Source organism: Porites lutea, chromosome 7 (genome assembly GCF_958299795.1).
Source record: "Porites lutea chromosome 7, jaPorLute2.1, whole genome shotgun sequence".
Taxonomy (NCBI): domain Eukaryota; kingdom Metazoa; phylum Cnidaria; class Anthozoa; order Scleractinia; family Poritidae; genus Porites; species Porites lutea.
This window is the reverse complement of record NC_133207.1, coordinates 17,161,014-17,187,044: the sequence shown is the minus strand read 5'-3', so window position 1 is coordinate 17,187,044 and position 26,031 is coordinate 17,161,014. Positions and strand designations below refer to the sequence as shown.

The window sequence follows — 26,031 nt, the reverse complement described above, 5'->3', positions numbered from 1 at the left end:
TCATCATAGGAGAGGCACTGATCTAAAAACACTCCAAGATCCTTTGCTACAGGTGTCGATGATATTGGTTTTCCACAGAGTGTTATTGTAAAGTTAGGTAACTGTTGTAACAATTGCGGCATGCCTATCACAAGAAGTTTAGTTTTATCTGGATTCATAAGCAGTGAATTGTGGCAGCACCACCGACAAATTTCTTTAGATTAGAGTTAACTGCGGAGACTGTGTTACATAGTTCATTAGTTTTAAATTTCAAGTAAAGTTTAGAATCATAAACCTAACAAGCATTTTGACAAAGTTCAGGTACAGTTAATAAATCATTTATATAAACAGTAAACAGAACAGGGCCACGAATGGACCCTTGTGGAACTCTATAATCAACTGGGAGAGACTGCGAAACGACATCCCCAATACGAACGTAGTAATACTTTCCTTTTAGGTAACTTTAGAACAATTCTAGCGCTGATGGAGACACACCAAGGCTACGAAATTTAACTAATAACAAGTCATAGTTTATACTGTCAAAGACTTTTGACATGTCCATCAACATCAATATTGAGATTTTCGTTTCATCCATAGCTTTTAATGCGTCATCAGTGACAGACAGAAGAGCCGTTTTAGCGGAATGGTGTTTCTGATTGCCACTTTGGAATTGTGACAGCTTGTTGTTATTGTCTAAGAACGTGACAAATTGTCTGTGAGCCAACCTTTCATTGACTTTGGATAATACCGGTAGCAGTGATATGGGTCGATTGTTACATGGGTTTCTAGCATCACCATGTTTAGGAACAGAATTCTCTTCCGCAATTTTCCACACACGTGCGAACGCAATAAATTTAAAGGAATTGTCCATCAAGGATGTGATTATATGCAAGGTAGCTGGTAAACTATCCTTAAGCATTCTTGCTGGAATTTTGTCAAAGCCGGGTGCTTTATTGGAAGGCAAATTCAGGATAACATTCGCCACATCGTTCTCTGATACAGGCTGAAATTCAAACTGCTCGCTCAGCGCAGGAATGTTAGGGGTTGCATAGACGTTTGAATCTAGCCCGCGAGCAAGGTCTCCATTTGGGTGATATCGTGAAAAGTAGACGCGAGAGAGGCACTCGACAGGAAACGCGCGTTCACGCACGGCTCGCTTCGCTCGCCTAAATAGGAGAGCTTGCTCGCAGGCTAGTTTGAATCCAAAGTCCAATTTTAGTCCTTGGCTAACTGATTGGCTTTAAGAGCTAGCTGTTAAACTTCCAACCGATGCGAAATACTTATCATCAAGAGCTGCGCTAGCGCTTTTGCCAACCAACCGTAATATGTCTAAAACATAACTAGAAATACGTGTATCGCAGAAACTCGCGAAGCTCGGTTGGGCGGGGGGGGGGGGGGGGGGGGGGAGGCCTATAAAATGTCAGGGATGGAAGCGGGGAGAGAATCAGAGTAAATTGTGTAGCTTGGGAGGGCGGGTTTCAACACTGGCTCAAATATTGAAATGTGAGAAGTACTTAATCTCCTTTTGGCTAGAGTAAAATTGAGGATGTTCTGGGATGTAAATAGGGTTGGTGTTGTTAAGGAAGGGTAGCCAATGTTTCACAGGTCCCGTGTTCACCCCATTTGACCCTCCTACATGTGTAATAAATAGTCAAAAGAAAATGGGTATGATAGTGAATAACCGCACGAAAGAGAGGTGAATATGCAGCTAACCTATGCCATCTTTAATAATAAGTGTAATAATAAGTACTTGTAAAGTGTGTCATTAGTAGTGCAGTGAAAATAACAAGTAAATGCTGGTAATTGACGAAAAATATTTATTGTTAAGTGAACTAAAGCAATGGGAGTGTTTGCACTATTGTTGTAGTACATATATAGTCCAGAGATGCCAACCTCTGGAAATCTAAAATCTGGAGACTCTTTCTTTTGCATTCCCCCCTGAATATCAATGATTACCCCCCCCCCCCCATAATCACAATTCGATCAAGTCAAGAGAGGATAAAGGGGACAGAGAAGGCATCCCCCATATACACCCTATTCCATAATATAATTCGTCTCGAGTTATTTTTAAGATCACAGATCCCGAAGGGGATTAGACAAAAGCCAATCACATAGTGCGAATGTGTTCCACGTGGATGACCCACGCTCAGAGCCACGCGTCCTTCACGAATTGACGCTGAAAAAAATGGCGGTATACGCGGTGAGCGATATTGCTATTCGTTTTGTCGACGAAAACGACTAAAGAGAGATTTCTGCTAAAGCTGTGTCAGCGAAACGGAAATTAAAAAAGAATCGCCCTTCCTCTCTTGTATAGAGCTAACGGTACAACAGGGAAATCTTTTAAAATACACTGAACATTCTCTCAGGAGCATTTATAATTTAAAGTTTGAAGAGAGGAATTTCTGGCTTGATATTTATTCTTTTATTAGTCTTTTATTATTCAACAAAAATAACACTTGGCGTCCTACTTGCTTTATTGTACAAACGACCGGTTTCAATAGACCGGCGAAATTTCTCATTTTATTAAAGCTCTGAGGTTACGACAACTTCGTGAATTTCACGTGTTGTCGAAGAGTCCAGCCATTCCCTTTTCCCAGGTGAGCGGCGACTCCTTTCGCTTCAATATTCAGAAATGCTCGTGATCTTTTCACGCTTTCACTGCCTTTCGCCCGACATGTTTTGCACGGCGCTTAGTCATGCGAAACCTCCACGAAACATCTACGCAGCGCGCGAAGTAACTTTATCCCGATTCTAAAAATAACATCGAGACGAATTACCTATGGATAGGGTGTGTATGGGGGGTGCCTTCTCTATCCCCTTTATCCTCTCTTGATCCAGTCCCTAATTGGCTTGGGACATTAAATGAAGTCTTACATGAGGTACAGAGCCATCACAATTAGCTTTTATGCTTGTAATGAGGAAATAATCTTTGTTAAGTGATAAAATACGTGCGAAAATGCCCCAGAAACTGAACTTTAAATCAAAGGAAATTCGATTTTGGGAGAAAATGGGATAAATTCCAAACTAAAGCACATAAAAGCTCATAACTCGATTTAATCCGGGAGATTTGGTGACCCGTAAGGGAGGAGATTGTTGTCATATCCGGGAGAGTTGGCGTGTATGATAATCACACTTGACAACTAATTGTTTTTAACAGTAATTACACTGAAATAGAAATTAAATGTAGCATTGTCATTAAGGATGCAGTCGAGGAGAATTGTCATTATAATGATTATTGGGGTCATTATTGAATAAGCGGTACCCTCATTAGCTCTTAAGAGCCAATGTCTGTAATTTTCGAGAATCGGTTGACAGTCGTGAATTTTTGAATTTCTTCATATTTTGCCCAAATAATCTCTATAGTACACTTATTTCAAAAATCACATTAAAACTTGTAACGGCTTTTTATTTTTTCCTGAATCGGGCAAAGTTTGAAAAACGCTAAATCGGCGCTCTTTCGAGTATGAAATTAGCGAAAATTAAGCATTTTCTTGGCGCTCGTACATAAAAACGGGATGATATCTCTCAATGAAATCAAGTCACAAAGCAAACACAGACTTGTACTTTATAATTCAGCAATTATCTTCAGATAAGCTGTTTAAATGTGACTGTGTCGGCCGCAAGAAGAAACACGATTTCGGCTCTTTACGAAAATGGCAAATTTGACCTAACTTCACCATCGAAAAAACCCAATTGGTACATAGAATTTCAACATGAAACAAACACTATTTTAAAGTACATTCTTTGCCGTTTCTTGTGTTTAAAAAGTTTTGGCGGCATTACAAAAGTGCGTCGCTGAGACACCGAAACGTGCAGGGTAGTTTCGCACGTTGGAACGCTGCAACAAACTAGCCGCAAGTGTAAGCACACAAACGTTTTTGCAAACTTAACTTCTTTTACAAGGGGCACATTACGGGAAGCTCTTAAAATCTTTTGAAAAATACTTTTCAATTTGATGGTAATAAAAAACAACTAAGTAGATTAACCCTGCATTTGATTGCACGCAAGTAGCTGAAAAAGACAGCGCTGCTCTGGCTGCTAATTTCGTGTGGAGTGTAAATATTGACCTCGAGTTTCTGCACCTAAAATAAAGCCGCTAGAAACGACTTGCTAGCTCTAAATGACATACGAGATCTATAAGAATTTACTTACCAGTCGTTTTAACTGCAAGTGGCCGCAGTTTACTGAAATCTTCCGTCGTTTAGCCACGGACTAAACCCTGTGTTGCGTGATAAAAGCCCGTGTGTGATTTGAGTCTTGTCACGCAACTGTACAGACAAGGATAAATCATCGCACGAGTGTACAAGAAAAAAGAAAATGACAATTAACACTATTTTTTTTAAAATTGTTTTTATATTTTATATTCCCCAAAACAGGTCGAACTAAACTTGATTTTAGGATGCACAAGCCGAAACTCAAACAGAGAAAGAAACAAATAGAGTAAGCCGAGTCTGCAAAACGTTTCACACTAGTTTTCTTTTCATTACACTTAGCCTTCTGAGCCTTTGGTTTTTATTAACTAATCTTAACCCCGCTTGGCGTATAGACTTCTCTATCGATCACCTCAGTATGAATTGAGGGATTTAGGTACACACGTACGCCATATGCAGCATGAAGGTAGAGCAGGGAAATGGAAACGAGTAAAAAACTGGTTTAAGAAAAATTGTCCAATGCTCCGCAAAAGAACATTCCTGAAAAACCACAAATCGACAATGGACAATGGACACATTTAATGAGCGAAATACAAGTATTTAACATGTTTAAATTACTGAAAGTAGTATTGCTTTGCTCCTCTGCAGCAAGGGTATCTTCTGGCTAGACCTCAACCTGCTGTTGACGATCTGATCTCCCGCCCCTTAAAGGCCAGTCTACACATTATGGCGTTAGACCAGAATGCACGTACATGCTAGCTCCCGCCTAGCTCCTCGCAGGCTAGAAAATAAACCAATTCACTGACAAGTTCTTTTTCATAACGTCAAAATCCGTCTCCTAAATGAAAAAATGCTTTAAAATGTCTCAGCCATTTTACTTATCATCTTTTAACCAAATCAGAAAATAGCCTTTCATATCGAGTTAAAATTTCAGATGGAGAATGCCCTTTTCGCTAGGTCTGCACCAGCAGAGACTTGTGTGCTAAAACTCCTTTGTGGTGGTATCCCTCAGGCAAAAACGACTGCCTAGCAGCGAAGGGCGAGGGAAGAAGTCCGTGGACATTTTCGAAAAGAAAAAGAAGTGTAAAGACTGCACCTTCGTCGCTCAGAAAACGTCTGCGTATATCATTTTCTTCAGGCCGCACAGAGTCATTAATTAATGTGCCCTTACGGACCCCTTTTAAATGAGCAGACAGTATACCGTTCTGGAACGGTACAACGTGATTTGTGCTCCGCCACCCGAAACCAAACATTTAGCGGTGGTGAGTAAAAACTTCTATTTTCATGCGCCCATTTTGTGGATCAAACTAAGTCTGCTAGCTCTAAGTGGAGTGATAAAGACTTGAATTTTTGTATGTGTACCAACCCACCCATCTCCTCCTCTTGCCCTAGCTAAACTTAAACAAGCTAAGTAGACTTTTCATGACGTTAGCATAGTCACCTGAGACCTCTTGTAAAGTTCACTAAAATAATAGCGAGCACTTTCGTAGCCTGTTCACAGACACCCTACTTTTTCTTTAGAGATCGTCGATCTATTTTCTCTTTGATCGTCGATTTTCGCGTATGAAAATAAAAACTGCATGGGATTTATTGACTATTAGCGCAAGAAGATCTCTCTCGCGCGCTCGCTTCGCTTGCGTGCTCGTCTATTTTCGAAACGAAAAAGGAGTGTAAAAGCTGCACCTTCTTCGCTCAGAAAACGTCTGCGTAAATCATTTCCTTCAGGCCATACAGAGTCATCAATCAATGTGCCTTTATGGACCCCTCTATGAGCAGCCAGTAGCCTGATCTAGAACTGTACCACGTGATTTGTTGCACCGCCACCCGGAACCAAACATTTAGCGGTGGTGAGGAAAAACTCTTATGCTCATGCGCCAATTTCGTGGATCAGACAAAGGTCACCTAACGAAAATGCAGAAAACCTTACTTATATCATTAACATACTCACGTGACTAACAAGTCAGGAGCATACCAAGTGTCTCACGACATCTTTTCTATGATCGCAAAACATTCAGCATTACTGGGGCCACAGGCGCCACAAACCAAGTTTGAATACGTGCGAGATGCTATACGAACATACAACAAAGACTTGCACCGTAAAACACGTATACCAGCAATTTCTTTCCCGGCGCGTTACGCGTCACGCACTTCCGGAATGTTGTCTTCCCTCGTGTTGACAGATTGAAAACATACACAAAGTTAACTTTGAATCTGCCTTGATGCAGAATTTAGTTAGCGGTACTGAGACCCCGTCTAGCATTTAAGTTCAGGTAAGTAAATAACTTTTCTGATTTTAAGGTTTCAATACGATTAAAACTATAACAAGCGAGTATTTTGACAATATTCCTCTCTACGAACTTTGATTTGAACTGCGTATTCGTGTCTCTTCATTATGTTTTATCGCAAAAATCAGTTGAAAGGAATCATGTTAAACCGAACAAAAACGCCGAAATATAATCCGAAACCGTTACAACTCTGACTAGGGTTTAAATGTCGAAGTAACTTATGTTTGCAAAGTATTAATATTCCAAGCGTCGAAACTTGCTTGTTGCACGCGCTTTCCTGGTGTCAAAATACCCTTCAGGTTTTGGGTTCTCGACGGTGCGCATTTGGAATGTCGCCAGAAATATTTGAACACAAACAACAGCAAAGGATATGCTTTAATACAGTTTATGTTTCATACTGAAATTGCATGTACCAAGTGGGTTTTTACGATGGTGAAGTTAGGTCAAATTTGCCATTTTTGAAAAGTGCTGAAACCGTGTTTCTTCTTGCGGCCGGTACAGTCTCATTTAAACGGTTTATTTAAAGTTAATTGCTGAATTATAAAGTAAAAATGTGTGTCTGTTTTGTGACTTGATTACATCTAGAGATATTATTCCGTTTTTATGTACGAGCGCGAAGAAAATGCTCAATTTTCGCTAATTTCATACTCGAAAGAGCGCCGATTTAGAGTTTTTCAAACTTTACCTGATTCCTGAAAAAATAAAAAGCTGTTACAAGTTTTAAGGTGATTTTTGAAATTAGTGTACTATAGAGATTATTTGAGCAAAATATGAAGAAATTCAAAAATTCACGACTGTCAACCGATTCTGGAAAATTACAGACATTGGCTCTTAATTATCCCTGAAAAGAGTACCAAATCATTCATGAAAGTGTTCACATCTATTTGTGTACATGCGTGAGAAACAAATACCCATGCAAAAGTGAATTTGTATGAAATGTCCACATTCAAAGTCATGTTGAAGTTGATCAGTTTCTCAATTCTCAACATGCATGAGCTTGTCGAGACATGGTTGCCAGAGGCATAGTTTTTTAAATTCCCAGACTGACAGTCAAATGTACACTTTCCCTGACCAAATGAATTGACAATTTGTCCAGATATTAATGGATTCCAAATTCCACTCAAAACTTCGTGTACTGGACACAGATGACGTAAAGCAAGAGACTTCTTTGTTTTCTGTTCAGGGAAAATCTGCTTGGTATTGTTTCAAGGCTGTTGTTCTTTTGTCATGAGGATCCTCAAGACTTATAGCCTCCCACGTAGACGTTCTTAGGGGTTCGTCACGCGTTTCTGCCCCACGAACGTGACAGGAACGCGAGACGAACCCCTAAGAAAGTCTGCGTGGGAGGCCACAAGACTTAGAGATCGGCGAAGTCGGTCATTTGAAATGACCGGTTGCGTAATGTAAAACAAAAAACGTGTTGACAACTCATAGAATACGATCCTCTCTAAATCATCACCACTGAATGTTTCATTTTATTATTGACAGCTTGATCAGATTAATCAGAAATTTGATTCATTGCATTCTAACGAAACACAGAAAAAAACTCGTGGACCTGTCAAAGCAAGCCGTGACAAACGTCGAGTAAAACGCGTGCGAACAATTTGCGTGTGAGCTGCAAATACCGAGTTCAAAAACTATTTTTCTTGTGTGTCTAATATTTGGCTAAAAGCGAGGAAAACTAAATGAACGTTGTAACAATTATTCCGAAAACAAATCGTACATAGAATTGTTTAGTCAGTTTGCAAAGGTTTACGCAAAATTTTTTAGTACAATATTTATTTTGCCAACGGAAGGCCTTTTTGTTACAAGGAAAATGTATTCGTTGTCTGAACGACTATAAACTGCGAGAAGTCTATTATTTTTCTTTACAAAGTTACCCAAGGCGTAAACCATGCAGAAGAGCGGCGAAGCCGCGAACTGCTAAACGAGGGCGTCTCGACCTTCACTGATTTCACTGAAAAGCTTTGGCCGAACTCGGAAAGCGCGGGCATGGAAAGTCTCTTGCACCCAGGGTAAATTCTAAACTTAAACTAAAAATTCTAAGCTTAAAACAAATTTTAAGAGAAAAGACGGGCTGCAAACAGTCTAGAAAGATTTTCTCGTAATATTGTGAGACGTGACCTTAGAGTTTGCTTGAACAACAGGGGTTTTCCTTCTTTTCTTTGTCGCGCGTTGGGTCGCGCATGGGGCGTTTTAAAATTGTATTTTTTCCGCCGCACTGAGACTTACATTTAGCGGTCATGAAAATGGTCTATGCAAAAAAGGTGGGTTGCAAGCAGTCTAGAAAGACTCTGTCAATTGTTTGAAATAAACACGACTTATAAACTCGTTATAATGCGAAACGTGACCTTAGAGTTTGCTTGAAAACAGGGGTTTTCTTTGTCGCGCGTTGGTTACTATGCCGCGCGTGGAGAGTTCTAAACTTTTACTGAGCAAATCTTTTTTTTTCCGCACTACGACATACATTTAGAGGTCAAAAAGATGGTCCATGTATATTGGGTAATTATTTCTAAAAATAAAGATTTTAGCTTCTTTTGTTTTCACTCAAGATCATTTTTTAGGCGCTGATGCAGTCCATTAAGTTTTTGTTGGAATTTTTCTTTTTGAACTGGAGCGCCATTTTTTTCTATAGTTATTAAAGTATGAATAAAAAATGCCTGCCAAGATTATTGCAGTCACATGCCCAAAAATGGTCAAAGTTGAGAAAAAGGGTTTGCTTAATATTAGATTTCAGAAGTTTCTGCATTTTAAATCTTTATGATATGACTTTTTATATGAGTGAAAAGCTTTTAGACGCATAAACGTATAAGATTGATTTTTTGCTGTTCAAGGGCTACTGCTAGAACAAAGCCTTCTGGAGCATCTAAAGGTCAATAGTTGTTGAAAATATGATAATACTAGGTTCTGACATCATAAATACATGACTGGCAATAAAATGAGTTTCAATACTAAGGAAAACTATTACTTGTTCATTCCCCTCCAGTTTAAGGCAAAACGCAATAAAATGTTGTTTCAGATAGGACCTTTATTACGTTTGGGTTCAAAATGTTACGACTGGGACTTTTATTACGCTCGGGTCCAAAATAACGTTATTACAGATGAGACCTTTAGTACAATTCAGGGGTCCAGTTATAACACTTATGCCTTCTACAGCTGTAGGGTTTTGTTTCAGTCTGTCTGGCTGAAACTCTTACAGTTACGTAGTTTTATTAATAGACCTGAAAAGGGCAGAACAGGCGGCCTGTTACCCCCCCCCCCCCCCCCCCCTTTACGCTCCTCCGAGATTTTTCAAAAAAGAGCAGACTGATTGATCATTTTCTTTTTAGCACTGAAATGTCTTACTGATATTCATTTTCTTTCACACAAATAAGGTGGGTTTTAAATAAAGGGTTTAGTTTCCGTTCCTCCATCCTAGTGTTATAGCATAGTAAAAAAATAAAATCTTACCTCCTGCCCTTTGCCTGTCTAAATATGACGTCGACACTGTAATGACTGTTAGAAGATAACAGAGAGAAATATATAATTATGCAATGTTCAAATGTAATTTTGTTAGTCCGGTAGCGTGATAGACAAAATCATACCTGCTCCCCCCATGATCCTGGTAAGGACGACACTATCCTTTCTGCTTCAGGCGCGGATCTAGGATAAATACTGACCGATTTCCCAAACAAGCGCCGAAGGTGCAAGCTTCTACGGGGTCCGTGGGCAGCCTTCCCTAAGAAAGTTTTTGGATTTTTAACTCCTTCGTCCCCTTTCCTTGGTTTCCGAGTCATTCAGACGGGATATTGGCCAGATTTATGTTGGAAGGTTTTTTTTCATTTTCTTTTTAGCACTGAAATATATGTCCCATTGATATTCATTTTAACTGTGAAAGGTTTGAACCCAGGAGTCATTTCAAAAGTATAGGTTGAGTTTGATCGTCCGGGTGAACAGTCCTGAATAGGACCGTTGTTGTTGACAGTGACTGACGTTTCGCCAACCTGTGCGGTAGTCATCTTCAAAGGAGTCAAAGGAACTTCAAACTCTGAAGATGACTACGGCACAGGTTGTCGAAACGTCAGTCACTGTCAACAAAGTGAACAGTCCTATTCAGGACTACATTCACCCGGAAGATCAAACTCAACCTACTTTTGATATTCATTTTCTTTCACACAAATAAGGTGGGTTTTGAATTAAGGGTTTAGTTTCCGTTTGTCCATCCTAATCTAATAGCGTAATAAAAATTAAAATCGTACCTCTGACTCCTCGCCTGAGGCTGTTCAACAACCGGCGGCCTGAGTGTTCTGTTAGATAACAGACAGAAATATACAATTATGTAAGAGGGTAAGATTATCTCAAAATATAAGTCTACGAGTATATTACGTGGTAAAAAAGAACTACGCTTTAGTAAGTTTAATTTGTTAACAAAACTTTTCTTCACTTCGAAAATATGTTGAGACCATGCAAGTTTATTATCGATAGTTACGCCTAACAATCCCGAAACAATCGTGCGTGGGTCACCAATTTTATTGTGTGGTTGCACAGCGTTAAGCAGGCCAGTAAAACTACCTCGTAGTAACATCATTGCTTCACACTTTTTAGGGTGAGGTACCAGGTGGTTCGTTGAACTCCAATCTTCTAATTCCTTTAGTGCATTATTGAGCATCTTGGAGACGGAGTCCACTGACTCACCTATACAATAGATCGTCGTGTCGTCAGCGTATACATGTACAGGGCGAAAAGAGTTGGTCCCAACACGGAGCTTGATGACGCCAGAGGTTACGTAAGCTTGGTCTGAAAGTTCCCCATTTACAACGTTGTACTGTTTTCTTTCACTCAAATAGTCTCTTACCCAGTCGAGTAGGTTCCCCTTGATCTCTTAATTTAATGCTCAAGTTTAAGGATGAAAATTTTGTGAGAAATGATATCAAACGCTTTTTGAAGTCAATAAATAATATGACAACGACAAGGTTGGAGTCTGGGGCGTGTCTCCAGATCTCTGTTCAGGCTACTGTTAGGTATGCTTAAATAGTAAGTCAGTAAAGTGGCCCTTATGGTAGGCCCACTTGACACAGCCAGCATTATTATCAGTTTTTTAAGAATCTGGTTGTTGGTGCTACCAATGTTTGAAACTGTGAAGTCATAATCACTTTAAAGTTTCACTGATCCTCTCCCTTGCAGACCTTTTTGTTTAAACTTATTCCCGACTTCCTGGGTCTGCCAGCAAAGACTGTGCATTCCACTCTTTTTTGTGTTGGAGGCATCTCATTTAACCTTCAATCAGGTATGGTAGTAAACCTCTATAGATTCTCAGTGACTGGCTTTCGGATTTGATGGTGTATGTTCCTTATCTTATGGTTCCCACTATCTGACTTACCTTTTTACCTGGTTGTTTGGTTTAGGGAAAGGATCAGTTCTGATTAGCCTTGTCCAAATCATAGACTGGGGTTTGGGGGCTACCATGTAAAACTACTTAAGTCAAGTATGACAAACTATGTCACCCGGAGACTTTTATGTGCACATGTGTTAAAGTACCGGTAAGTACCTTGAACATAGTAGCTAGTACAGCTCCCTTTCCACCCCAACCCACTCAGGCATATCAGGTGTGTTAGTGCCTTTTTGTTTAGGCTGTGAACAGCCTCTCTATTTGGGGAAAGGGTGAAAAAATCGCGAGGAGATGGAAGGGAAAACAGAGCTAGCCTGTTCACAGGCTACTTCTTGTTAAGTTTTCGGTCTTCCTATCCAGTGTGACAAATTTAGAGATCAGTGAATCCAGCTGCCTGTTATACTTATCAAACATACATACATACACTTTATCGCGCATCTCTAAAAAGGGCTTTTCAGCATCAATATAAAATAAATAATTAAATAAATTAATTAAATGGATGAATAAGTGAATTAGATTATTAATTAATTTTAAAAAAACTATGTCCAACAATGACTAAATAGCTAGTAACTTTGTACAAACTTCAACATCTAACCTAGTTTATGTTACTATACAAATCAGTTCATTAATTAGACGTCTCTTAAAAACTTAAGTATTTATGATATCCGTTAAGTCTTTACTTAAATTATGTCATATTTTCACACCACGGTAATAAAAAGCGCATTGGCCAGCATTGATTCTACAAAATGGAATATTGAGACCTCTATATCTTGTCTGTCTGTCTATCATGCCCAATAGCTCGAGTTGAAAATTTATCTGACAAGTAGCAAGGTGACATACATTTATACATCATAACTGCATTATTGACCATAAGTCTTTGTTTGACATTTAGCCATCGAAGTGATAAGTTAGACCTGCAGAGATATAGTCATATTTGCGGAGTCCCAAGATAATCCTGGCTGCAAAATTTTGAACAAGCTGAAACTTATGGATGTTAGAGGGTCTCAATGGGGTTAACCGATAGGCGTAAAACGGCCAAAAATTTACTCGATAGCCGTAAAAATTGAAAAATTTTAACCGTTAGCCGTAAATAGGGTAAAAAAGAGTTAACCGTAAAAGAAATCGTTCCCTAGACTTGTTAGGGTGCTACTCTGATTTGTTAAGGTGCTACTTTGACTCCGTACGCACGTTAGGCCAAGCGCCTTTTAGTTGTGACCTTGACCTAGACTCCTTTTCCACCGCTCTCCCTGGGAACTAATTTTTTTTCATAGCGAAACTCTGGCTTCTTGCTGGTGATTAAAATTTGAGATTTTCAGGAGGTCGTGCCCTCGAAATCACAGTACTAGAGAAACAACACCCAGAGAGGACCAGAGACGTGACGGTTTGTAAAACACGTTGCCGATAAACAACAATTCCCTGTTCTTCTCTGACGCTACGGTAGATATTCTAGCCTGTTCCCCAGTTTCCTCCCGTTTTATTTCGTGTTTGAACTTTCTCAATTCAGTGGACTCGACTATCTCGGAGAGTGGAAGAGGCTATAAACATTGCCATGCTTAGTCCCTGTTCGGCGTCTTCCCACGCAATTTCGCTCAAGGCATTTCGGTGGCGTATCTGAGAAAAAGACTACCTCCGACCACGTGACTCGAAACGCATTGCAGCGCGAAATAACGAGGACTACAGACAAGACAACAAAAGACAGTTGTTCTGTAAAGTCCTTCGCTATCATTAAAAACACTGGACACAGGAATTTTTATATTGACCGTTTTCAAACTAGAGTTAGAAATGGATTATCCATCTGAGACTAGCCTGTGTACAGTCACCCCCTCCCCCACAGACACCCTTTCTCAAATGTTTTCTGAGGGGAGGGGGCGGCTGTACACAGGCTATCTGAAACGGATAATCCATCTTCAAACTGTCCGTCAAAATTGACGGATAAAGTCAGGCGGATTATTTATTAAAAATTAAAACCACTTTACTTTCAAGTTAAGACGTATTACTTACTCTGACACGAATTAACAAACGGATAACCCATCTCTCACGAATAATCCGTCCCTAGTGTGAAAAATGCCATTTCTTTCATAAATGAATGCCCCTCCCCCCCCCTCCCCCGCCTCGAGTTGGGGTTGGCGTGTCTGCTTTTGCTTTTTCACAAAGATTATTTTTAATTGACTATTGACATTTCTATGCGTAAAATAATATTAAGATCAATCAAATCTTAAAATTTTTCCAAAGAATAGCTTCATTTTATCCCGAGATGATCCTAAGGCCTTTATCTTGCTTTGAAGATACAAAAAACACAGGATTATTAATATTTAACTCTTTAGTAAAAGAAATTAATTTTTAACTTTTTTGTTAACCGTAACTGGAAAAAATTAACCGATAGCCGTAAAAGAGCCAATTTTAGCCGAGGTAACCGTAAAAGCCAGCACCCCATTGAGACCCTCATGTTAGTCGCCGAGGTAATTCTCCAAACTGAGGAGCAATAAAACAGCATGCTAAAAACAAAGCTATTATAATGATTAATAAAAGTGTTTCCTAAATATCAAGTAAATGCTTAATTATATTGATCTGAATCAGTTTGTTAATACAACTCATCATAGGAGAGGCACTGATCTAAAAACACTCCAAGATCCTTTGCTACAGGTGTCGATGGTATTGTTTTTCCACAAAGTGTTATTGAAAAGTCAGGTATATAACTGTTGTAGCAATTGCGGCATGCCTATCACAAGAAGTTTAGTTTTATCTGGATTCATAAGCAGTGAATTGTGACAGCACCACCTAGACAAATTTCATTTAGATCAGGGTTAATTGCGGAGACTACGTTACATAGCTCATTAGATTTAAATTTCAAGTAAAGTTTAGAATCAGCAACGTAACAAGCAGTTTGACCATAATTAATAGAGGGAATGGTTATGAAACCCGACAAAGTTCTTTGTTGTATGTTTTTGTTCTCTTTTTTGGCCTTGACCCTGCACAAATCACAATAGTTGTTTACTCCGTACTGAGGAACTAACCAATAGAAACGTGCTGGTTACGTAATTCATGCATAACGTATGAACGCAAAACAAAAGATTGTGCAGGGTCGTGGACCTTCTAACATAAATCTTGGCATCTTTGTTTGCTCCTTTGATGTTTGCCGGGCTTCATAACCAGTCACCTCCATTAACTATGGTTTGACAAAGTTCAGGTACAGTTAATAAATCATTTATATAAACAGTGACAGAACAGGGCCACGAATGGACCACTGTGGAACTCTATAATGCACTGGGAGAGACTGGGAAACCCCATCCCCAATACGAACGTAGTGATACCTTCCTTTTAGGTTAGAACCATTCCAGCGCTGATGGAGACACACCAAGGCTACGAAGTTTAACCAATAACAAGTCATAGTTTATACTGTCAAAGACTTTTGACATGTCCTTCAACACCAATATTGCGATTTTTTTTCATCCATAGCTTTTAATACGTCATCAGTGACAGACAGAAGAGCCGTTTCAGCGGAATGGTGTTTCTGATTGCCACTTTGGAATTGTGACAGCTTGTTGTTATTGTCTAAGAACGTGACAAATTGTCTGTGAGCCAACATTTACTTTGGATAATACCGGTAGCAGTGATATGGGTCGATTGTTACATGGGTCTCTAGCATTACCATCTTTAGGAACACAAGTCACTTCTGCAATTTTCCAGACACGTGCGAACGTATTAGATTTAAAGGAATTGTCCATCAGGGATGTGATTATATGCAAAGTAGCTGGTAAACTATCCTTAAGTATACTTGCTGGAATTTTGTCAAAGCCGGGTGCTTTATTGGAAGGCAAATTTAGGATAACATTCGCCACATCGTTCTCTGATACAGGCTGAAATTCAAACTGCTCACTCAGCGCAGGAATGTTAGGGGTTGCCTAGACGTTTAAATCTAGCCCGCGAGAAAGCTCTCCATGTGGGTGATATCGTGTAAAGTAGACGCGCGAGAGGCACGCGAAAGGAGACAAGTGTTCTCGCGCGGCTCGCTTCGCTCGAACAAATAGCTTGTTCGCAGGCTAGTTTGACTCCAAAGTCCAATTTTGGTCCTTGGCCAACTGATTGGCTTTAAGAACTGTTAAACTTGTAACCGATGCGAACTACTTATCATCAAGAGCTACGCTAGCGCTATTGCCAATTAACCGTATTAATATGTCTAAAAACAATGACATTTTCAAGTTACTTTGAAAAAGAAATGTTGTCAAATATTTCGAACAAGGAAAGAGGGTCAGAAAACACCTGCAAAAACGGATGATCTAAATCAACACTCGGCCGAATACCTGCTATTCTTTCAAGATGAAGTTGTGGCTTGAATTCATTTTCTTTTTCAAGGGGGTCACTGTTCTCTGTCTGGATTAAAATCTCCTTTAAGATTTTAAGACAGTCGATTCCAAGACAGCCTGTGAGGTTGTAGGATTATTATTACCTAAACAATTTTTTTTCGAGACACTTTCATTCAAAACAAAACAAGTTGTTTCCCTCCTTGATTGACATAATGTTTAGGCCCGATTTACGTGGAAAAAATCTGTCACCCTTCTAGGAGAGTCAACTTAATCTTTTTATCTCATTTAAACGGTTCGCCACGTTCTGTAGGAAATGTACCACCCCACTGACTAGCTCGGGTAGGAGGGTGACCTTTTTACCCAGTACAACTGTTCTCCATATTAACGCGGCCTAACGTTTACCGCTTACAAGCCATCTGGCAGGCGGTACAGGATAGCACTACATAGGGCATGAGGGAAAATCATTCAGCTTGTTTATTTTATTGTCACCTTTCGTAACCTTAGAAAGTGCAAAAAAAGTGTTTCAAGAATTGTACTTCCATAAGAGACTGAGCTCCGGGTATAACAAGGAAGCCGTTTGGCCCTGGCGTGATGAGAAACAAAGAATAACACTTTGATAGAAGGTGGTCTCTCTCTCAGAATCAGAGTTTGCTCTCTTTCACAATTTACACGTCATGGCTCCTCAGTAAGTAAGTGGAGCCGTATTATCCAATAGTCAAGAACAATTTCGATGCTTGGCTCACCAACGAACGATACATTTCTTTATTTTTTACTCCCCAAAGCCTCATTGATGTTTATTTCAGTTAATTTTTGTATTTCCTTTTTTTCAAATTCATCAGCATTCATTACCATACCCCAAAACACTAAAAAATAGAAATTAACTGAGATAAAAAATAGCTACAACACCAACAAGTATGGCAAGTATATCATAGATGGTATACCCTCCAGAGAGGCCTGCAGAAGCTTTTTTGCGTCGCAGGGAGGCTGAGGAGAGGAGAAAAATAAGCGTCCACTGCGTGCGGACTGTTTTCAATTAATTCAACTACGAGAGAATGAGCTCATCATTCCTCTCTTGTTCAATCTATTTTTATTAGAATACCCATATAGGAGGAGATGGAGAAACTACCGAGAGGTAACTTCGGGTTAAGGTTCTGAGCACTCCACTTTAATGATAATCTAATTTCGAGGGCCTTATAATTCAAAACAATACTCCTTCTCTAAATCTATTCTTCTGAGATTGAAGGGTCAAAATGATTGTTCTCTGTTTTAGGTAATTACCTGTAACAGCTGATGGAAGAGATTCAAAGGTTGCGTTTTAAGTAGTAGTCCGTAATTTTTATTAGCTGAGCAAAAATGCTGGCGCGTAGTGAAAAAACGATTTTGATTTTTTTTCTACTCATTTCTATATTATATACAATCACAGTGCTATGCTAGCAATAGGGTTGATCAGAGTACAGTAGAACGGACACACTTTAAATCTCTAACTCAACTCTAGACCTGCAAGCAAGGATACAGCAACCTCTGGAAACGCTTCACCACTCGATCAGTCCGCGCCTTTATGAATCGGATTTCGTAATTGTTGAATTGTTAAAGGGGAAACCCGTGTTGTATTTAGAATGCCTTTAGAGAAAGGATGTCTAGTAACCCCAAGTTGGTATAGACTGTCTAAGAACGTGGAAAAGTACATATGGAGCGAAACTAAATTTTTAAAAACTCTTACCTTCCGTGTTCATAGGAGCTGTTTGTGCTGAAATAAAACGTGAAAAATTGAGATACTTGAAAGACCAACTGAAGTAATATGTAGGGTACAGACAGGGCGCAGTATCGTTACATTAATTTACAATTTACAATGCAAACTGGTGCTTAGGGGAAGTATTGAAATTTGCATCTTAACGGGCATGGAGAAATGGCTCATCCTCGGTGTAAAAACCTGTGAAACTCACGAGTGACGTAGAACACTCCAGCCAACCGTATTAATAGCTGTGGTCATACTACAGACTTTTACCTAGGTAAAACCGATTTACCTAGGGCAAATTCATCAAAAATCTGCCTAGGTGAATTCATCTCGGGTTTTGTTTTACCTAGGTAAAAATTCTGGGAAGGTCACACTACTGATATCGGCTCCCAAGGTTTTCACGCCAGTTGAATTTTTTGGAGCGTAAATTCAAGAAGGCAAAATGCGCAGGGATCTCGCTGATCAAAGAGAGGTTTTTTTCTTTTATCTCGCTGTTATTTCTTTTGTTAATTCAACGTGCAAGGTGAAGAAAGGCGAAGACGTAGACGACTCGTGCTCCCAAAATTTCTTTCACAGCGTGATCTATGACCGGTTCTGTCATCAAGACCTTCGCCGATGAGCGTCTAAAAAATAGAAATTAACTGAGATAAAAATTTAGCTACAACACCAACAAGTATGGCAAGTATATCATAGATGGTATACCCTCCAAAGAGGCCTGCAGAAGCTTTTTTGCGTCGCAGGGAGGCTGAGGAGAGGAGAAAAATAAGCGTCCACTGCGTGCGGACTGTTTTCAATTAATTCAATCACGAGAGAATGAGCTCATCATTCCTCTCTTGTTCAATCTATTTTTATTAGAATACCCATATAGGAGGAGATGGAGAAACTACCGAGAGGTAACTTCGGGTTAAGGTTCTGAGCACTCCACTTTAATGATAATCTAATTTCGAGGGCCTTATAATTCAAAACAATACTCCTTCTCTAAATCTATTTTTCTGAGATTGAAGGGTCAAAATGATTGTTCTCTGTTTTAGGTAATTACCTGTAACAGCTGATGGAAGAGATTCGAAGGTTGCGTCTTAAGTAGTAGTCTGTCGTTTTTAATAGCTGAGCAAAAATGCTGGCGCGTAGTGAAAAAACGATTTTGATTTTTTTTCTACTCATTTCTATATTATATACAATCACAGTGCTATGCTAGCAATAGGGTTGATCAGAGTACAGTAGAACGGACACACTTTAAATCTCTAACTCAACTCTAGACCTGCAAGCAAGGATACAGCAACCTCTGGAAACGCTTCACCACTCGATCAGTCCGCGCCTTTATAAATCCGATTTGGTAATTGTTGAATTGTTAAAGGGGAAACCCGTGTTGTATTTAGAATGCCTTTAGAGAAAGGATGTCTAGTATCCCCGAGTTGGTATAGACTGTTTTAAGAACGTGGAAAAGTACATATGGAGCGGAACTAAATTTTTAAAAACTCTTACCTTCCTTGACCAAAGCAACTGTTTGTGCTGAAATAAAACGTACAGAATTCAGATAATTGACCAACTGAAGTAATATGTAGGGTACAGACAAGGCGCAGTATCGTTACATTAATTTACAATTTACAATGCAAACTGGTCCTTAGGGGAAGTATTGAAATTTGCATCTTAACGGGCATGGAGAAATGGCTCATCCTCGGTGTAAAAACCTGTGAAACTCACGAGTGACGTAGAACAATGAATACAAAGAAGCCACTGACAAGTCAATAGAGCCAAGGAAAATAATAGCTAGAAACCAAAGAAAAACTTCACAGGTTTTTACACCGAGCTAAACCTGGAGAAATACCTTTTTGTCTTTCAAACTCATTTTTACGACTTTTTCGTTGCTCAAACTCTTCCACTTTCTTAAGCAGATCGTTTTTTTCCGTCTGGGTCAAAATCTCCTTCACGATTTCGAGGCAGTCGATTCCAAGACAGTTTTTGCTTTCTAACTCCTTAAACAATGACCTTGCATCATGGATACTCGCTCGTCTTCCTTCTGTTATATTTCCTTTGCAAATCGAGATGATTCGTTCCAGATCATTAAGCTCGTCGAGTCCTCGTACAATCTGCTCAAGCAAGTTGTTGTATTCCTTTCTTTTGTGCTCAAACGTTTCAACCTTTTCTAGAAAAGCCAGTTCCCTGACGCCTTTTAAAATGGTCTTCAATACCGTTAGACGATCGGGACTCAGAAATCCTTTCTTTTCTAAGTCTAAAAACAACGACAAGGTAGGGATGCTTTCTTCACTACGAGCCGCCAACAATCCACTGCATATCACAAGTAATTGCTGGCCTGCATTTATGTCGTCGAGTCTTTGGCTGATTTGGCGCAATAAATTGTTATATTCGATCGCAGACATTTTTCATGTAAAACTACGCCTCCTCTTCCTCTTTTGAGTATCACATCCTAATCACATTTGTAGAGGTATTTGTGAAACAGACATGATAGATTATTCAACTTGGATGCGATCAGGCAAGTTTCACTCCAATTGTCATTCGAAATAATAATGCATTTGCATACAAATTTCGTGTCAATAACGCTAAAATAGCCTCTTCCAGACTCCAAGGCTGTAGTGTGCAAAGATCGTGAAAACTCATGCGGAAAACGCAAAGGGTCAGGCCAGAGGAAACCACTCCCTTACTTAGAACACGCGCGCTCTATGGTTCCCTTGACATCGTTTTCGCGACGTCTCCACTATCTGAGAGCCTGGGACAGACTAATACTGTAATTCCAAGTCACAGTCGAACCTTTACTAACAACCATCTCTGTACGATGGCCACTGTTTATTCCCGGGGGGGGGGGGGGGGGGTACTGCCATATATGGGCTATATAGGTATGTGCCGCTGCGCTGTGGAGGGTATGGTTTTCAAGCAGGTTACTCTAGGTGGATAGGGTATATAAATCAGAGCGTTTGGGTCTAGAATAGGGTATCATTTTTCAGGAAACTGATCAGTAGGTTGAAAATTTTATCTAGACTAGGGATTGTCGTATAAGGTTTTGTTTTGGCTAGACTGTGCTTGTGACCTAGTTTCTGGAAAACAGCTACTCTAGGATAGGGGGAATTTGGGGAATTTACTCTAGTATAGGGTAGCAAAATTCAGCTGAACTAGCTCTGGTATAGGTTAAGGGTTCCAGGGTCCCAGCGGCACATCCCCACCCAGAAATTCCTTAAGTACCCCCCCCCCGTTTGGTCATTGTCCCTGTGGACATTTCCTATTAATCTCTTTATCACTCAACTGTCACCTCTTTACATCTCTCTACAAAGACAGCAGCCACAAAATTTCTTCCCAACTGCCAAAATAACCTTGTGGCATTCCAAACAGTTTAGTAAATTGAACGATGAACGAACTAATGTACTCAAGGAAAGCTGTACTTTACTCACTTAAACGTTAACTCGCGTTAACTTCTTCGAAACTTGCGGCTTTTTGTTTCATTGACATATTGATCGTGTTAGGAACCTGAGGGAGGAGCGTTCATAATTTATGGGGTGGTGGGGGGCTACGAGAAATTTTCAGTTTAAAAGAATAATTTATGACTGACCTCATTAAAATGCTTTTGAACCTCCCCCCCCCCCCCCCCCAAAAAAAAAAGCACAGGGTTTCAAGGGATAAAATGTGGTGCCTTGCCCTGCTATTTGTTCGTATCTGTTTCATCTTGCATTCAAGAATCATTACAAAATAATAGTACTACTCACTAATAGTAATAATAATAAAAACAACGAAACAAGCAAAAAAACATATTACCTTGTGTCTTTTGATGTGTCTTCAATTGTGTGTGTTCTCCTCTAAAGCTATTTCAAAAACGTTTTGGCGAGTTTTAGATTAAAAGATACTTATCATTGTAAGTACAACTCGAAATCTAGAATTCGCGGCTCAAAACAGATCGCTAAGGCACAGCCACGTCATTGTCGTAGGAGTAGGAGCAGGGGAGGTAAGCCGTGTGTCCCCCCCTCCTTTTTGGAGAAAAGTCTAATTTATTAAGACTTCATTTTGCAGAGACAGCAAGTCTAGGGTGTTTCACGAAGGACAAGAATAGGCCAAAGAACAAACAAAACGGTCACAACCAAGAACAAGCGGACATCCTCAAGAATAGTCAATTCTACATGCTGGTAACGTGGCAAAAGTACTCTTAAAATCAAAGGTATCATCGCTCTTCAGATGGTCCAGATGCTCCATTACCGTTTATCTTGCTTTTTTATACAAGATTAACACAATTTCACGTGCGTTACACCCACATCCACCAGGTTGCCAGCCCCATTGGCTATGACATGTGTAAGGCCCTACCCGAAATGATCGTGAGTGTCAAATCTACTTTAGGGGCCGCCCCCTCGGTACATATGAAACCAAGATGGCCCCCGGACCGGTAAACGCTCAATCATGTAGTCTCCTTCGCAGCCGTTGTTAGGGTCGTTATTGGGGAGGAGCGTTGCGTGACGACGCTAATAACGGCTGCGAAGGAGACTATTAATCATGACGATCTTCCAAAAAAAAGGGGGACTGTGAACGGTCTTAAGACTGATGTTTATAACAAGATCTCCTCACGCAGTTGGAGTCCTTTTAATTTTGTCGTGCTATTTATGGCGACAAAAATGGAATCGCAGAATAAAATCAGCGTCGAAATGGTGTCTTCTACGTTTAAAAAGGAGGAAGCCGGTTCCTATCAGTTACCGCTAAGTCGAGACTGTAAAGAAAAAACTACCTAGTGACGATTTGGTAAAACACACTATCAAATCAAGATCAATCAAAGCCAGCTGGCAAGGAGCTAGTGGCTCCAGCATGATGAATGATACCATGACATTGAACATGTACAGTCAGTCTGTTCAGTTCGCCTTATATACGGGAATCCGGGAATTTTTTGCTTATGGAATCTGGAATCCTAGGTCTTGGAATCCGGAATATAGCTCAAAGAATCCGGAATCACACTAGCGATTGGAATCCAGAATCCAAGTTTCACTGACAAATAAAGAATAGAATCCATTACCTAAAATCCGGAATCCGTGACGTGGAATCCAGAATCCAAGACTTTCTTGGATTCCTTTACATGGGACGAAACAGTGTTGATACTCTTTATGTTTAAAAAAACAACAAGTTAGTTTGGGGTTTCTTGGATAAACTTTTAGAACACTATTTTTACTAAGGTAGGGCCTTACAAGTTTGGGGTTTCTTGGATAAACTTTTAGAACACTATTTTTACTAAGGTAGGGCCTTACAAGGATCAGAGGTTTGAGGCAAACTGATAAGAGAATTAAATCAGTCAAACATCAAAGAGACGAATGGCCTGACAAATGCTTCTCTCAGATTGATTTTCATGGTTTTAACAGGAAAAAAGTCTTAATGTACATTTTAGAATAATAACCTTTAGTTGAATAGGGCTATTTCCACTATTTCCACGACGATGTCTTTTGGCTACCACTTCCAGAATCCTTCAGGATTTTTCTTTCTTGTGCAAATTTAATCGATCTTTTGTTATTTAAAGCTCTCTAGGATTATAAAATTTAAATATGAACGGAAAAACGAAATGGACGCCATCATACAAATGCCATTAACTACTGCATTACAACACCAAAGGTTTGCAACAAATCAAGATAAGAAAAGCTTAAAAAATATGTAAAAATAAATATTGGATAATTCTGTTGAATTAGTATAAAGAAAATTTGCTTACAATTTTTATATACAAAGAAATCAGTTCACGGAAATTTTCATAACCAAAACATCTTTTCAGTGACTCCGCATTCTAGTTTGAGGCGGCGTCTTTAAATTCAGCGTCGGTAGTTTTATTGTGCGAAAAATGGCTGCTAGATTACCAGCAATTTCAATTCTTCATTGCATCAGTTTAAGGCAGCGGTGTAATGTTTTTGATCTTGTGGAATACTCAGGCTCGAACCGAAATGAATCCACATCTTCTAAATAAGGGATTCGGGTGCTGCTCTTCTATCCAAGGCTTTGAGATTAAACATTTGATCGCGGAGAGTCAATTTTAAACCACCTAAGCTTTTGACAATTATCAAAAGATCTTGAAACCCGAAGGCCTTTTTTGTGATTGTTCCTTCAGAATTATAGGTTAATAGTACTAATAATAACACAACAACAACAACTGACAACGAAAACAGACTATGCAAAGCTGAGTGATAAGGGAAGTTGAAAACTAACTGATACAAAAATAAGGAGAGATGTTCAAATGTCGTATGCATAGCTTTATAATATAATCACACAGAACGCATGCATTACACGCCAACTCTGTTTATTCAGCTTTGTTCAAGCATAAATGTTTTACCTTAATAATTTCATTGTTCCGTGCTGAATACGTGTTAACAAGAGGTGGATGGCTAAAGTTCTTCTACTAGAGACGTGGCTTTTATAAAATAGCACTGAAGTGCATCGATCGTTGGTCTGAGAATTCAAATGACTTTTTTAACATGCTCTACACGCACGAATTGTATAAGCTAGGAGACCAACTGTGGTCTGACTTCCGAGTGCTTGCGTCTTATTAGCTAGTTCTTGAGTAGGCCAGTGTGCGACTTTGGCGACGACTTCATGTGGGATGTCTTAGCTTGGTGACGGAATAACTAGCTTTGATTTCATCAGTAGAAAGTTATACAGTGAGTTTTCACTGATTCGGTGTGGCAAATCCTTTACAACTTTTTGTCACATATCATCTGAAGATAAGAATGGTGAACACCAAAAATGAGCAATACGTATGAAAATATATACCACAGCGAACTAAACTGACAACAGTGTTCATGTCGATGGTTTTTTTGGCATTACAGTGAAACAAAAGGTATATTCTGGTTGTTTGAAGCAACGAAGCATTGAATCGACGAAGCTGATGTCCGACGCACCATGAAGTGTTTCTCTTTGCAGTTGGTCCGCAAATTTCTCATTATTTCAGCAGCAATGATGGTCTTAATCAATCTACTTTGCATGTGGAAAGTTAGCGACCAGATAGAAAAAGAGAAAGAAAAGAAACTGGAAGCAAAGTTAACGATAAAGCTAGAAAAGGTCAACCACTCGCCTTTCATTAAACCCTGGCATTCGAAAGTAACAACCGAATCTGGTCAGCAGTCTACCTCTCGAGGACAGCTCAGTACAGACCGACGGAAACAGGAGAATAAATCACCAACAACACCTGTGTATCATACTTCATTTAGGGAAAATAAAATTTCCACTAAAAATAACAGAATAAAGCAACCTAAGGCCAGTTCTGAATGGCCGACAAAACAGGTAAGAAGATTCTACCTCGCACCATCTAGTTTATGATGGCTATAGCTGTTGAACTTGTGGATAACGTTCCAAGTGTGACCCATGCCAGGCACGGATCTTGGATAAATACTGACCGATTTCCTAAACGAACGCCGAGAGCGAAAGCTTCTAACGGGGTTCGGGGGGCATGCTCCCGCGGGAAAATTTTTTAGATTTTTAACGTCCCTAAAATCGATCACTTTCTTGGGTTTCTGAGTGATTCAGACAGGATATTTGCCAGTTCCATTCTCCTCGCGGATGGAGCCTTTCAAATCGGCGGGTTATTTCATAAAGGTCAATTTCCATATCGATCGTAGTGGATATGGGGAAAGATTTCAACTTAATGGAAAGTTGTATTCAAAGTAATTATCTTGAAAAATCTGACCGATTTCCGAAAAACGGTGGAAACCGGTGTGCATCCGCGCCTGTGACCATACATGCTTTCTTTAACTAAAGATCAAGTACTCGCTTGGCCAAGGAGAAATAACTGTCGACACGTACACTTCTCTGTAGGTACATACCCTAACGCCACTGGTAGACGACTTGCACAGAACCTTTGCGCCTCAAGAGTATATCAAAGTAAGTGGTATCTGCCGCTAATTTTAGTGGGTAGACAGTTAAAAGGTTGGTAACCATTCAGTATAAGTGCTTTCCAAACCGGTAAAATCAAATTAAGAAACACATGTAACAAGCAATGAATACCTCGTATACAAATACTATGCTACTGGTATACTGAGTAAACTATCGCCCCATCTCTGAGATAGAAAGGGGTTAAAATGAGTTACTTAGAGACTTAGTAAGTCTTTGAAAGGGCGATGGAAATGGGGGACGGGATCGGAAGTGAAGGGGAGGGACTCTCTTCACTCTTCAGTCTTCATCCGGCCTACGTCGAATTTAAGTTTGCTCAGTCCTAGGCTAGATAATACTTAATGGTTAACGGTTATACTTAATT

At 39.7% G+C, this 26,031-nt stretch overlaps 1 protein-coding gene across 1 annotated transcript in view; it reads right to left on the bottom strand.

The window, feature by feature from the left end:
• The window catches only part of LOC140944524 (uncharacterized), a 39,448-nt gene extending 19,248 nt beyond the window's left edge, over positions 1–20,200 (bottom strand). Inside the window, exons 1-3 of the mRNA XM_073393649.1 lie at positions 19,648–20,200; positions 19,305–19,331; positions 17,808–17,834 (exon numbers count right to left, since the gene is read on the bottom strand). Coding sequence (XP_073249750.1) covers positions 17,808–17,834; positions 19,305–19,331; positions 19,648–20,200 — 607 coding nt within the window. The remainder of the gene's footprint in view (positions 1–17,807; positions 17,835–19,304; positions 19,332–19,647) is intronic.
• Positions 20,201–26,031: the final 5,831 nt, after the last annotated feature.